This window comes from Pleurodeles waltl, chromosome 3_1 (assembly GCF_031143425.1).
Source record: "Pleurodeles waltl isolate 20211129_DDA chromosome 3_1, aPleWal1.hap1.20221129, whole genome shotgun sequence".
Classification (NCBI taxonomy): domain Eukaryota; kingdom Metazoa; phylum Chordata; class Amphibia; order Caudata; family Salamandridae; genus Pleurodeles; species Pleurodeles waltl.
The window spans coordinates 873,272,025-873,287,459 of NC_090440.1; the positions used below are offsets into that span (position 1 = coordinate 873,272,025).

The window sequence follows — 15,435 nt, forward strand, 5'->3', positions numbered from 1 at the left end:
GATTGGTGTAAATCATTTCTGACTGCCAGAGGCCATTCGGTTTGGCTAGCTCCTTCTTGCTCGGATTTTGTTGAAAGCCTTAGCTATGGTTCACAGGGCAGTGTTCCTCTCCAGCCCTAGTTACTTGGCAGAAAGATTCACTCAGTATATTCCCTCCAAAGCGCTGCGCTCTGCTTCTCTTTTGGTTATCCCACGCTTTAACCGTGTTGGAAGGTGCAGTCAGGCTGTTTCCTTCTTGGCTGCTAAAGCCTGGAATGAGCTTCCAAGTTCATTGTGTTTGATCTCTTCTGAGCTTACCTTCCGAAAAAAAACTTCAAACCTGACTTTTTTTATGGGGGAAAATTAAGGTCCTTGTTGTGGGGCTGCATACCTGGACTATATTTGTTAGCTTTGGGACACTCTTCGGAATAGTCATGGTCTTTACAATTTCGCTTATTCATTCATTCTGGTACTCCCACGATGGAGAACTAGGATTAAAAGTAAGTACCTTTTCCTTCCTTGGATGCTAGTCCATGAGTTTGGTCAAACAAGGCTATACAACACATTTGATTACTCTTACTTAACACAGATTCTCCTTTCTTCCAATGTAATTTGGCATGTTTAAAAGCCTGCCAGTTCCTAGGACTCAATTGAATAGGATGTGAGAATACGTATAGGCTACTCACCATTGTAACTATTATATTGTTAGTCCATCAGTCCCTTCAGATATGCTACCCTCTCTCCATCATTGCTGTCCTTGGCCTAAAATAGTGCCACGAAAGGTGGACAGAAAAACGTAGAGAAATGCTGGAGCCAGTTGGGGTGGCTGCAATAACAAAACCTTGTAGTTGGCAGACATGCATACTCTCAGGCTTCTTCAGCATAGCCTCCTAGGCGTACTCTCTCGGCTGCCATCCTAAAGTACAACGTGCTATTTGTAGGACTGAAGGGCCTAGGAATAAAGTAGATACTATGGTGAGAAACGTTTACTGTTCTACAACTATTGGAGTGCTTGGACACATTTTGTGAGAGATGTAACATGTTGACAATGAGAAAAGAGATGGCTACAAGGTTTTCTGTTATTTTGTAGGGGGTTTACTGACCAACTGAGAAAGATTTCAAAGGATGCTGGAATGCCCATCCAAGGCCAACCCTGCTTCTGTAAATATGCTCAGGGTGCGGACAGCGTCGAACCAATGTTCCGACACCTCAAGAACACATATTCAGGGCTCCAACTTATCATTGTCATCCTGCCAGGAAAGACACCTGTGTATGGTAAGGAAACACGCAAATAGTGTGCTGTGTAACTGGATTAGTGAAATTCACTTTCTTAGCCATTATGGCTACAGTTTTCGGGCATTCAGATGTGGTTAAAAGCATATGTTGTGGTTGTTTTGTTTCTCTGTGAATATCGTGTTCTTGCTGCTGCAGAATCCCACTTTGTGATGTACTTTCGATAGACGACAGTGATTATTGCCATTTGTTAAATAAAGGAAATCTAGGTATGACTTAATAACAATAATTTATTGTGACTATTGAGGAATCTTATTGAGGGCCAGATGTCTCCGTTCAACCACTATGTCAACAGTTGTTTTGGATACATTCCCACTTGTGCCCTTATTGCATAGTTTGCTCTGGAGCATTTGTTTTGCAAACCAATGGCACTATTATTCTATTTTGTGTAATAAAAGAATGGATTAAACTGATCTTTTTCTCTGGTCTACAGTGTAAACATTTTTTGGGTCAGGATAAAAGTGCAGCAAAGGAATTTTTAAACCTTTTTAAAAAATAAATCACTTCAATTGCCTTTAAATTATTTTACGTGCGTAACATATTTAGAAAATGAACTCCTTTGCCCCATTTTTCGTTCATTAGGCATAAGCATAACAAAGTGCTGAATTAATTTGATAGCTTTGTTTATCTTGATGTAAAACGTAACCTAATATGTCACATAGTATTTTAAATACAGATTTAAATTCCATTCATACTGATAATTTGGGAGACTAGTCTTTCACATTTTATTAATTGACCTTTCCTATCAAATATGTGCACCCTATGATTTATGAATTCGAGCTTATATGTACTCCTGAAAGAATATGTTGTCCTTTATATACTCTCTTTCACTAAAGTCTGTCTCTTGTTATTTGTGACATCTCCTGTTTCAGCCTCTTTTCGGCCCAATTACCACAAATATCTTTTTGTTAAATAGTTACGTACCTTTTTATCTAAATCAGTGCCATCCTTTTCGGTGTTGTGAGACATTGAATATATACATAATCTTGCTATATCCTTAGTCATTAGATTGAAGAATTTCGGAAAACGTGGTCTTCAAATTTATTATTTTTATTGTCTTTGAGGATAGAGGACAGATAACATTATTTTCCATATCCTTTCAACTTCACATACCCTAGTTGACCATGTTTACCTTAACTTTAAGCCATCAAACATGGGCATGACACAAGGCCACATGATTGAGGGGTCCGACCCAAGTATTTTTGTGTTAATGGATGTTACATTAGGTCATATTCTACCTGGAGGCGTTGAACACTTTAAACTTTGTTGCTGAGCAAATGCTGATTTGTTTCCTCACAGAAAATGTTTACTGTTCTTTAAAAAAATGCAATGATATGGCTACCGATCTTTTTTCAAGTTTTTACTTAACACATCAGGAAGAAGAAAGCAAGGTAAGGAGCAGTGAAAATAAATCATATTAAAACTTATTCTGGAAGTTTGAGGAGGGAGCGATGTTGAAACGTTAACCATATAAGTCACTGGGGCATCCCAACTGCATTGGATTACATTGTGTTAAAACATTTGTTTAGTGCCTTTATACTTAAGAAGGGCTTAAATTGCTTCTCAGGATAGTCAACTAAGTCGCTGCTCTGTTTGTTAAGCCTGGTTAACAGTAGTGCTGGAGGTATAGTGTAGATGTAGTATGTTTATGATAAATACATCATCCTCACTTTATAAATATCTTCAACTCACCAGACTTGACCCAGAAACCCCCCTCACCCCAGCAATAACTCTCCAGCATCGTCAGATGGTGCAATGTGGCCTCATCCGTAACTCTAACCAAATCGGATGTGAGGACATTAGAGTATATAGGGTACATTGACATCAGTTGCTGACCATCTGGGAACTGCAGAACAAGATTTTATTTTCCAGTGTCTGCAGATATGTGAAGAAGCGTTCCTCCTCACCTTGAGATAAGTCCCCTGACTGGCAATGATAAAAAGGTCTTACCAAAAAACAGCTACAGGAGGGAAGAGTATTCTTTGTGGAAACTTTCTTGCTCCTGCAGCCATTAGGAGTCTCAGTGCCGTTCTTTGGTGCTGGGCTCTTCCTTCTCATAGATTATTCTGACACTAAAAAAGATGAATCTGTAATTTCCAACTTGAATGCCTACCCTGTGCAGGTCAAAGCCTTGCAACTGGGCCATGCTACATCTTTTCAGGACTTCTGCAGTATCCTCTGGGCCGGCCATTCACCAAGGTTGGGCCTGATCTTTAATATTGCTGACTCCAGCAGTCCGAGACTTGAGGTCATATGATGTTATGTGAGTGGTAAAAGAAAAAGTAAAGGCCTTTTTTGATGAAAGACCATTAAAATAGCCTTTTCCCAAGGCCCTGCGATTTATCTGGATTGAAGAACTTTCACAATCTGATTTTGATGCTCTTGTTATACCCGACACTGGCCCTTATCTGGGTTTACTAAATGCAAGCGTTTTGAACATGTAGCTCTTAAACTTCTCGCCCTCCTTCAATGGAAGTTTCCCAGTACAATTTGATGGAGCGAAAATCAGCAGAAACATTGTTACTAGCAGTGCGTCCATGGAGACCAACTCTTTTTTTTTAAAATTCTTTGTATGAAACACAAATATGAATCTGAGGAGTCATAATCAGGGGATCTCGCAGACAAGAGTACTTCCCCCCCCCCCCCAAAAGGGAGGGGAAGGCAAGCAGCTGCCTACTGGTAACCCGGTTCCCATGGGCACCACTGAAAAGTACAAATCATCGCTATCACTCATCCTCCCTGCTGGGAGAGTTTACGTCCAACTACCCTCTGCTGTCTTTGCCACGTAAGTAACTCAGGTACAGTCCCCAGGGATCTCTAGGGCGACTCTGGAGTGGTAGTAACTCGTTGTACATGTCTGTGTGGTTTTATTTTTCCAATAAACCATATCCGCATGTCAATCCTTAAGTGGTGGCGGAGGGGGCCACAGGCCCAGCTCATTGCGAGCGACCCTGCGTCATCGACAATAGTCTCGTCGGCGGGGTTGTCGACGATGGGCTTGTGGGCAGTGTAGTCATCGATGATGGTCTCATCACTGGCCTCGTCAATGAAGGATGATTTGACATCGAGGGTATGGATGCGTTGTCACCCGTCGTTGTTATCATTCCAGTCGACGAAGGCCTGGTAGAAGATACCATGCTCAACGTTGCTGTCGTTGTCATCATTGATTCTGCTGTCAACACTGAAGCTGTAGTCTACAGTGATTTTGTAGTCATTGAAATCTGTGGTGGGCTGAGAGGAGACCTTTTCGGAGGAGTTTATTTTGTTCTCTTATTGTAGGCTGTCTTTGTGATGCTTCTTTAGGGCCTTTCCAACCCTTTCAGAAGTCCCTTGGTCAGAGGATCTTGCCCTTTTTTTGATGACCTCCTCAGAAGTGGTTACTTTTTGGATCTTGGACTTCTGCAGCCAGATTCGTAATCTCCCCTTTCTATCTTTAAGAGTCTTTGCGGAAAAGGTTCTACATCCCTTACAGTCCTTTACTTGGTGGTTAGGGTAAAGGCAGTAAAGACATTCTTTATGTGGATCATCCACATGTAGTCTTTTTTTCCCAAAGGCCTTGCAAGATCTGAAGAGTCCTTTTTTGTAGATATCAGCTATCGTTATAGGAATTCCTGATTGAAGCAAAGGTAAAACTGAGTAGAGCTCAGGGAGGTTCCCTTCACACAACATGCAGTAGAAAATATGAGAGAAACTGCCTCTCTTGTGAGTGTTATAGAGGGTGATGTCGCCTGATTGGTCATAGTTCAAGTTTGGTTCCTTTTACAAAAGCATGTGGATATGTTGTTAAATAGATGGCCCATTGCCATTAAGGCCTATGGTGATGATGCATACTGCTATTTTATGGTACTGTGGGACTCCCACATCGATGACGGGAAATGATTTGAGCATGTGAATCTATGAAAGATACCAATACTGGGTAACTGCAGTTACAGATAACTCATTTTCATCTCTGTCATACCCCAGTAATGCAAGCATTGGAGTGTTATTTACCGATATCACCATAATTGCTCCCAGCTCAGCAAAGATTGCCTGCCAGTACTTGGGTGTAGCGGGGCAGATCCATGCTGTATGTAGAAATCCTGCCTCACCCACACCACATCTCTGGTAATTAGAGTTTTCTCTCAGACTATACTGGTTTAGCCTTTCCAGGGTTAGTATACTTGGTTAACATTTAAAGTGAACCAGCCTGGGTCTGCCATTGAGGGAGACAGCTGTGATGACAGCACAGCAGTAGTGCCATTGCTCATTGACCTCCCTGCCCGTGCAACATCTCACAGCCAGAGGGCCATTTTGTCAGCATCGCCTATGCCTGGAGCAGAATGTCCAATGATGCATTAATAAAAAAGAACAGTGATTTAACACCCTTTAAGGACCGTACACATATGAGAACTTAGTTAACGAATGGTGGATCGCCTGACCTGATTAAGAAAGTTTAATTTAGTCAAATCATGTGCACTAAGCAGGTCATGTCACAAGGCCACAGAATAAAGTAATAATGATACATCTATTGGTGTAATGTGGCATATTGACCAGCCAATCATTAATGAGAGGGCCAAACTCAAAGGATTTAGGTGTCTTTTCCTTTGGCTGGCGAAGAACTGAGCGAACAACTTCTACTTCCCAAAGCTGACCTATGTTTAAAGAATTGTTGAAGCATTTTCGGGTTGTTGAAGAACAGTGCCTTGCCGTCCGCCATGACGCCTAATATAGCAGGGGACAGCATGCTATACTCTAGATTTAGCTCCTGAAGCAGTCTCAGCTGCAGTGAAAAGGCATCTGGCTTCCCAGACCTGCTGAGTAAAGTCTGGAAACAATGAGATCTCAGAGCCGTTGTGGCGCAAGGTTCTCAAGTCCTCGCCTTTTGCAGAGCAGCATCGCACTCCCTATAATTCAGTAGTCGGGCTGTTACTGGGAGGGAACTGGCACCCGGCACCGGGCGAGGGCCGAGCGACCGGGGGACCCGCTCCACTATGAACATCTCTGAAAAGGTGTCTCGCCCCAATAAATCAAAGTAGGTGCTCCACATATCTCTGCATGTTGTCAATATTCATGGATTCTGCCAGCCTACTATGCGCACATTGTTCCTGCGCGAGTGAGCCTTTAAGTCTTCCGTCTTGTCCTGCAGTGATTGAATAAGATTGCCCAGCCTTTTATGCACAGTCGAGATTGCAGTCCGCCTATCTTCGGTCGCAGTCACTCGCCTCTCCACAGCCTCGAGGCGCCCCGCATGTTTGTCCAGGCACTCGGACATCCTGTCCCTTCTAAATGAGAGGGCGTCGATCTTAGCTAGACTGTGTTGCATGGTAGTGAGAATAAGCTTCAGGTCAGACTAGCTATCTATTTCCGACTCCTCCTGCGTGCAATGAAAACTCCCCGCGCCACCATCACAGGCCTTAGAGGCCCTGCGGAGTTCGAGTTGCAATTTGGATTGGATCTTTTCTATTTTGGCCATCTTGACCTTGGTAGAGGGCAGGAGATGTAAGAGCAGCTCACCACCAGTGACAAATGGTAAATTTGGTAGCGCAATGTGCTAAATCCAAATGCCAAGGCACTACCTGTCACCCCAGATAAAGCCCAGCAAGGACACTACCACCAGATCAGGAGCACAGGCCCAGTAGCCTTATGTGGTTTGTGAGCCAGTTCACATTGCAGTGGAACAGTGCTGAGCTGGGGTGCAGCCCAGACCACAGCAGACCACTTATGGCTGCATCATGGGTTATATGGGCATCGTGGTGGTCATTCCTGTGTGCATTGCAGCAGTTTGCCTGGCGTGCAGGGCCTCAGTTTCTGCTCCTCACAATAGCGAGGAACCAGCAACAGGGAAGAAGCTATCCGCGCAGTGTACTGCCTGCCGGTGCAGTCCTTGATGGTATGCAGAATCTGACAATGGCCTCGACGGCTGCTGGGTGTATGCACTCAATGTTCTGCTGATTAGGGTTAGTAACAGGAGCTGCTCGTCAGTGGGGACGGCACCGGGGGTCCTCAGTTTCAGCTCAGGATACAGGGGGTTGGAAGCATCACTCCCTGCAGCCTTCTGCCCTGAGATCGCTCCCCTAGAACACCGTCCACTCAGGCCTTTCTGTGGGGTCCCCACATCGAACTGCTCACACAGCTCTCCGCTCACCTCATTTAGTTGAGCCGGCCGCCTCTCCACTCATCTGCTTCGGTGGTCCGACCACATAGCCCCCTGCGCGTAGCTTCAGTCCTCGGAGATGGATCGCTCTCTCTCTCCGTCAGGCCCAGGGTAGGCCACAGGGTGCCAGTGCGCAGACAGTGGTCACGGTCACTCACTCTCAGCCCCACATCGATAAGCGATATGTGTTGCAGTGTTCGTCGCTGTGTGTAACTCTACTGAGTTCAGCTTTCAGGCATAAGGATATTGTTGGATCTGTTGAGCGGCCAAATACTATTCCCATGGCACCTTCAGAACAAGAGACTAGAGCTAGACTTTGTGTGCTGTAAAGCTTTTACCTCTTGCAGTCATGTCCTCCACATGGCTAATGCTACGGGCCTCCTGGGTTTATATATATATGCTTTTGGGAATTGGCAAAACTGACTGTTATCAGACACCCTGACCACTTAAGGCAGCTCTTCTAAGATCTACTCACAATTGTTTTTAGGCGTCTAAATAAGTCGTGAAGTGTGGCCTAGATTCTGCATATTTCATGGCCAGATCTTTGAGCACTGCTGTCACTTTATGCAATCGCACTCAAGAGTGTTCCTCTGGCTTATCTGGAGATGTCCAATCCATACTCGTGGAGATGCCATTCAATGACTAGTCGCTTTTCTGTGACACTACTATCTCCTACTTGGAATGCTTCAAGTATAGCAGAGCTACAGCCCACTTGTTGGTTCTGTCGTCCTCAATGACGCAATCCCATCAACAGTACAGGAAACTTCAAGGCTACCCTGGGGCGCACCAGTCCTGGCAGCAACTTCCTTTGCAGCCAATACAAATGCTGCTTCTTTAAGAGCAGTGGTGGATCTAGCAGATTCCTTCACCAGCAGAAGAAGCAGTAGATCGTGTCCCCGGAATCTTCAGCTTGCTGTACTGCCTCAGAAACTCTCTAACTCACCCATCCCCCTTACAACACCAAGGTCTGGTGCGAAGAGGTGTTTTTCAGTTTTTCCACAATTGATAGCTAGATTATTTAACTAATCTGCAGGAGCTATGCCCTTTCCTTTCTGTTTTCTGTTCTGGGCTGGCCACCTTCTATGACACTGAGCTCTGTAACGCATTTGACCATTTCGTGCTCTGCTGAATAAAGGGGTTAATGTCCATCAATGTATTTTCACAAAAGTGCTGGCAGGTGTGGTTACAGCCACGGAAGTCGGGAGTCTTTGTATTTCTGTACTTGAATGACTGTCCTACAAAGGCTGGGTCTCTGGTCTTCAGCACACCTCGAATCTTCTGCATGACTTGGGTTTTACAATCAACACCCACAAGTCTCATTTTACACCCATTTGGATGCTGACTTTCATAAACCAGATAGTGGACATGAACCGCATAAAGGTTTTTTTTCCTCAGAGGGTTGTAGATATTTGGGATATGATTCCCACGCTTCTGACTCAAACATGGATCTCAGTCTCTGCATCCTGTTGATGCCACAAGTTAGATGGCAGATGACAGCCCTTAAGCGGTGGTTGAGAAAGCAATGACTTCATCATCCGGGAAGTCTCTTGGCTCAAGTGTAGATCTTCAATTTAATCCTTCACTGGTAGATGTCTCTTTCAAATCTGTTGCTGGATCGTCCCTTCATCCATTTGTAGGTGCAGGCTACTGTAGTCACAGATGCCTCCCTGCTGATCTGAGTTACCCATGTGTGTGACATCACGGCATGGGCCTTGTTTTGCTGTTAGAACAGGTCCAGCACTTATAGCTTTAGAACTGCAGGTGATCCACCTTGCCAAGAAAACCTTTCTTTCTCCCTTTTTTTCGGGGATTACTATTGAAGTTGAGCCTGGCAACATGACTGCTGTCTATGTGTATGGTATTGTGAAGCTTGTGTTGTTGGGCTCCACAATGGGGCATTTGCCCAGTGGTGGCATTCCTTGCAGACCGCCTCAGCATGAGAGAGAAGCAGAAGTTTATGATATGATCATCTCCACTTTCCAATGTCTATGCTTGGGTATTTTTAGCATGACCAGAAGAGGAAATGTCCTTAGTGTTGTGCCAAGCTCTTCCCTCTGAATGGCTTCCTAGGGGAATCCTTCAGGCTGCGTTGGCCACAGAGCCTGTTGTATACTTTTCCACCATTTCTTCTTCTGTCAAGAGTCCTGCGGAAGGTGCAGGAAAATAAACAACAACTGATCTTGATTGTGCCACACTCCCCAAGGAGGATTTGGTACACCAATAGGTTGGCACTCAGCATTTTTCCTCTTTCATACATAGTTGACTTGTACTTACAGCACAATGGTCAGATCCTTTACCCCTAGCCTCAAATTCTGCAGTAGCACGTGTGAAGCTTACGTAGTGCCAGCTAGAGTTCTTTTGCCTGCCACCTGAAGATGTGGGTGTGATCATGGCACAAACTCCATTTATGTGGACTCCCTTTAACAAGTTTCTTCTGAGGTATGAGTTGGAAGGGCTGATCTAATATTAGTCACACATTTCTGATGTTCTGCATTGTCTCTTGCCCAGCAGATCCTAGCTGTTGGTATAGTAAAAGGTTATTTAGCTACCCTATCTGCTTTCATTTGACTCCCTACCCAGCATGTTCTGTTTAAGCCACCATTAGTGGTGCAATGTCTGAATGGTTTACTGCATTTGTTTCCTCCCTCACCATGCAATGTTCGTCACTGAGACTTGTATCTTGTGTTGGCATTCCTCAGGGCATCCCCATTTCAACCAATGTGTGTGAGTCCAGTTTGCTTTCTCTGTTTAAACGCTGTTATATGGGGGACAAAGACTTCAGCCTGTTGCATCGGAGGACTTCAGGCCCTCTCAGTTCTACCACCATTCATGGTATTCTGTCTGAAAAAGTGGTTTCTTCGCATCTACTCACCTACTAATCTTAACACCCTGAGCGGCACCTTTATTTCACATAGGCTAGTCAATTACACCTCCATATATCTTCTCTTCTCCTTATCTCATCCAGGAGAATTTGTAGCTGCATAGATTGGACTTTTAGGTGTGCGGTATCCTCCTACATGCATGAACCTGACAGGACACAGTGAATGATCAGTTCGAGAGACTCTCCAGCTAGAAATCTTTACTACTCCACTAAGGACTTTGTGGCAACACTGACATCCTTGTATAACGTTGCTAAACATTACTACCTCACAACCTATGCCTGCAGTGGTAAGGGGTTTGTTGCATATCTGTCTTGGTTAACCTGTGATACTCAATACACCCTTCAGCAAGGTATTACTTTGGGATTAATTTATAATATGAGGAACCTGTGGAAAGATGTATCCATAAGAAAAAAATACTTCCCTTTTGTAACAATGTGTTTGTGGCATGTGTAGGTGTAGATGCACTTGCTTCGCCTTCTCCTGCCATTTAGTGTTTGGCTCATATGTTTGCAGCAGCTTCTTTGAAAATGCTTTTGAATCACTCGATCTGTTGTGACTCCTCCCTTGGTCCACAATGCACCAGAAATATGACTCCACCTCAGATTATTTTATTCTGCCATTGCGTTTGAGTCCCAGCTCCATTACATTTGTGTTTTTCACTGGGAACTTCGGGCCTGGCTTTTGGAACTTTGACTCTAGCAATGAGAAAACAATTACTTACTTTTCCAGCACGAGCTGCAAAGACCTTTTGTCATCAACTGAATATGATGCACCTGTAGACTTTTCACCAGACCGCGACTGTAGGCCCATTGCTTAGACTGGCGTAGACTGGTCATCGAAGAACTTCAGGTCATGTTACATAGATTGGCTGTCAGTGGGTATTAAGGATCACTTCCCTTTTCAATTACACACTACATGTAACACAAAGTACACTGGTCGGAGCAGCACATGGTGTGTAACCTGTGCTTGTTCCCCAAGCAAAATCGGGCCTCAAAGGGAGAGATACTGGGTGCATCACACGAAGTAGTGTCAACGGTCATCTTAAATTCACTACAGCTTTTGGCACGAAAACATCTAATGCACCCAGGGAGAGAAAGCTAGCCATTTGGACCTTCCAGCCATGCAAGAGGGAGAGAGTCCTGATGTGTTGACTTTCAGAGTAGAGCAGGAAGAACCAGTGCCTCCAGCCTTACAGTGTTCAGCACCAAAGACTAGAACCACACCCATTGCCACCGTTACACACATAGAAGAATGTCAGTCCCAGCCTGGGCAACCTCAGAAGCGTCCTCGGACCAAAGTAGAGCAACACTCTAGAAAAGATTGGGATTTGAGCCTGAGGTTCAGTTGATATGGTAACAATCAGTGGTCCATGTTTCCTGAAGGCTCAGAATCACAAGCTGCTTAACAGAGGAGAGCTAATCAGATCAGAATTCTGGATTCTGTTCTTAATGCTGGCTACATTCCAAAAGAAAAACTCATCTTACTTTCAAGATTTAAAATAGATTCAGAGGTATTTGGAGCTAACTGATTTAGACTGCTTAGACCACAAGTAACAGTGGTCTGACAGATAGCCTTCTGTGGTCCTGTAGATCTTGATATGTCCGAGTTGGGGTCTGGAAAACTCATTATTAAATACAGACCTTCTGGGTTCCTTGTCACTAGGGATGCCCTTCTGATCAAACAATGTTTTAGAACATGAAATACAAAGGTAAGAATGAGACTCCTGATTCATGAAAGCTTTAAGCATCAGCACCTGGATATACCACAGCAAAATTCTAACAGTCATATTCAACAGAGCCGTTTGCACTTGAGAGTGGTAGCATTTCGGGTCTCCCATTAAGCTTCACAGTATATTGCCCAGCCATTTCCCCCACATCCTGGCATGCTTCTGGGGGCAGCCCCTTGCTTCGTAAACTGTTTTCTCCTGATGCGCACACCAGTCCACCACCTTTCTCCAGTGCCTAATGGTCGGAGGTGTGGCCATTTTCCACCCCTTTGCAATGTCTCTTTTGGCCACTGGGAGGGCCGTACTCAGAAAGATATGCTGCCATTGTCGTGTCTCTAATACCCTCCATGACCCCCAGAAGTACCATCTTCGGGGACAGTGGGAACTCTCACCTCAAAATCTTGGTAAGTTCTTGCAGTAGCACGACCCAGTAGCGCTGTATAGGTGGGCATTCCCATCTCACGTGGTAAAAGTCTGCAGGAGTAGTGTCACATTTGGGGCAGCCCGATGTAGCCTGTTGTGGGAGAATCATACCTCATACAAGTAATATATCTGTATGAAGTCCTTGAACTCATCAGTGCATACCACCAATCTGCTCCCACTAGCATACTCAACCATTGTTCCCACCTCGCTCTAACGTGGTGCAAATCTCCCAGTGCATTATTAATCAACATTTTATATAGTTAGGACTTCTTCGAAGCATCGTAATAGATGCAAGATGCATGGGCCACTATCAGCCGGGTTGGCCAAGTAGAGGAGGAAATTGTCTGCATAGAGAGCTATGCGATCTTCATGGCCACTGCTCCATCCCTTAAACGAGGGGTCGCTCCTGATCAGTTGCACCAGTGGTTCCATTACCAGGGGAGATAAGAGGGGGAAGACGGAACAACCCTAACGTTGCCCGCACTAAATGGGAAATGCCTGGGATAGGGTGCCGTTAACCATCACTCAGGCTTCGGGGCTTACATACATTGCTTGTATCCACCTGTGAATTCTTGGGCCCAACCAGTTTCTGCAGCACCAAACATAAGTATTTCCAGTCCACCGTATCGAAAGCCTTTTCAAAATCAACAAAGAATAATGCCAGGTCACCAGGCAATCAATGACGTTGGGCCAGAGCTATGTGACACATACTATGGTTCAGAATAAACCCACATTGGTCTGGGTGTAGAGGGGGCGTGGCCTGCAGCTGATAGAGCTGCACGTTTAGTGCAACGCTCCGGGCCGTGAACTGGGCCCAGCACACGTATATCCTGTAAAAAGCGATCGGAAGGACCCGAGACTGATGGACCGGCTATTGGAAGGCGGTCTGCACAGAGGGAGACCTCTGCAACAAGAATTCACTGAGTGATATGGAAGAAATAGCCCGGCCTGCCCCGCGACCACCGGAACTCAAAATGGCGGCCGTGACTGCACAGTGACTCTGCAGCGGCGAGGGACGACCTTGAGCGCACTGCACACCCTACGCGGAGAGGAACCCTGCGTCCACCGCCAGTGCTAACCCACAGCAGACAGTGGAATCCGCTTCCGGCTTGAGGGCTGGCGGTGAGTCGCGAGAAGTGGACGGGCGCAGGGAGGTGCAGCGGTGCGAGGAGAGGACTACTGCGCCCTCTGGTTGTCGCGGCTGTGTGAGATGGTTTACCACCTGGGGAGCCAGAAGGAGCAACGGAACCAGACTGACGGGAGGGGGGGCCTCGCTGCAGTGGATGCTGAAAATAGAGCGGATAAGCAACACTGGGGTGCCAGTCCGGCACCAGCTACACAAGAGCACGCTGCCTGGGGGTATCACCCCTTGAAGTATGCCTTTTCTCCTTGGAGACGGGGGGAAGAAGGCCTAACCACTTGTTGCCTACTCCACTCGGGAAATATCCACTACTATCTCGGGCACTGCGTGACCTGATCCCTCTCCCCTGCCCTCTCTGCTGCAAAACCCCTTTGTCTGGTGTTCTCCACAGAAACTCTAATACCACTGTAAGCCTCTGAAAGGAAGGAGAATGCTAGCAACCTAGCGCTGCAGTCCCATAAAAGCAACCATTGAGAGTGGCAAGGGTAACTGGGCACCATCAGGGTGCTAATCAGGCAGCAATAACGAAAAGAGGATCATCTAGTACTATTGGGCAGACATCATTTGCGACCAGCTGGTTTGTCTAATTCAACAATGGGTAAACCCAAAAAAAGAGCCGAACACAACACAGACGATGCCTTAGTTGCCAACCAACTGCGTCAGCCCCCCGCCATTGCCCCACCTACTGGCCAGGCATAACAAGAGACAACCCTAGATACAGTGTTGCATGCTATCAAGGAATCCCGCGAGGCGCTTGAACTAAAAGTTGACAATCTAACAATAGACCTTTCCCTGCTGTGAGATGACCACCATAAATTGAAAGAGAAAGTAGGAACGAATGAAAAAACTATAGCCCTCGTGTCCACGGCACAGAAAACATAATCTTCTGAACTTATGGAACTAACATCCGGGTCAAAATACTAGAAACCAGAGTGGAAGATGCAAAAAACCGGGCCCGAAGGAGTAACCTCTGACTGGTGGGGGTACTAGAAGGGGCAGAGTCCTCCGCAGTCCCTATGGAAACATTCCTGGAACAATGGTTAAGAGACACAGTAGCTCCCGAAGGCCTCTCGGCATTTTTTGCAATAGAGAGGGCTCATAGAGTACCCAGCAGACCCCCCCCCCACCCATCTTGCAAGAAGACCGAGACCAATAGTGGCTAAGCTGTTACATTATAAGGATAGGGATCATATACTATCACAATCCCGCATGCGAGGGGAGATTACGATGAACGGCCAGAGAATCATGATATTTCCCAATTTTACCAAGGGAACACAAGCGCAAAGAGCCTCCTACGCTGAAACTAAACGTATCCTGCGCAAGAATGGCATAAAATATGCAATGCTCTTCCCGGCCAAGCTCAGAATCGAATACGAGGGTGAACTCACTTCTTTTTAACGGCACAAGCAGTGGAGAACTGGCTAGAATCCCGAAACCTCACCAGTAAAGACCACCGCAACAGTAGCTTCCGCACCCCTGCAAGGAAGCTCACTAGATCTGTGAAAAGAGTCACGGAGGCGGCCCCTCCAAGACACCAAGCTCTACGAGAGATGAGGGACGCTGTGAACGCTGCGACTGCACTGAGTGGAGGGTATCCCCTCATGTCACAAGCCTCTCGGAATATTTCGGATGATGCTTCAAGCTGCGAATATTCTTCAGTGTCGTCACGAGACACCCTAAGCAGCCTACCACCAGTAACTCCAAGAACAGCGGATGAACTTATAGGACTACCTCTTGAGTGGACGGATTGACCTGGGAGTACTAGCCTGATAATAGCTCCTCCATCATGGTGATCACCTGCAGAAGTTTTTGGAACGACTATCAAGTTGAATTCCTATGTAATCCTTCCTGAGCTGCA

General features: G+C 45.8%; 1 protein-coding gene across 1 annotated transcript in view; it reads left to right on the forward strand.

The window, feature by feature from the left end:
• The window catches only part of LOC138284720 (protein argonaute-3), a 916,780-nt gene that overhangs the window by 589,866 nt on the left and 311,479 nt on the right, over window positions 1-15,435 (forward strand). Inside the window, exon 12 of the mRNA XM_069223834.1 lies at window positions 1,070-1,254. Coding sequence (XP_069079935.1) covers window positions 1,070-1,254 — 185 coding nt within the window. The remainder of the gene's footprint in view (window positions 1-1,069; window positions 1,255-15,435) is intronic.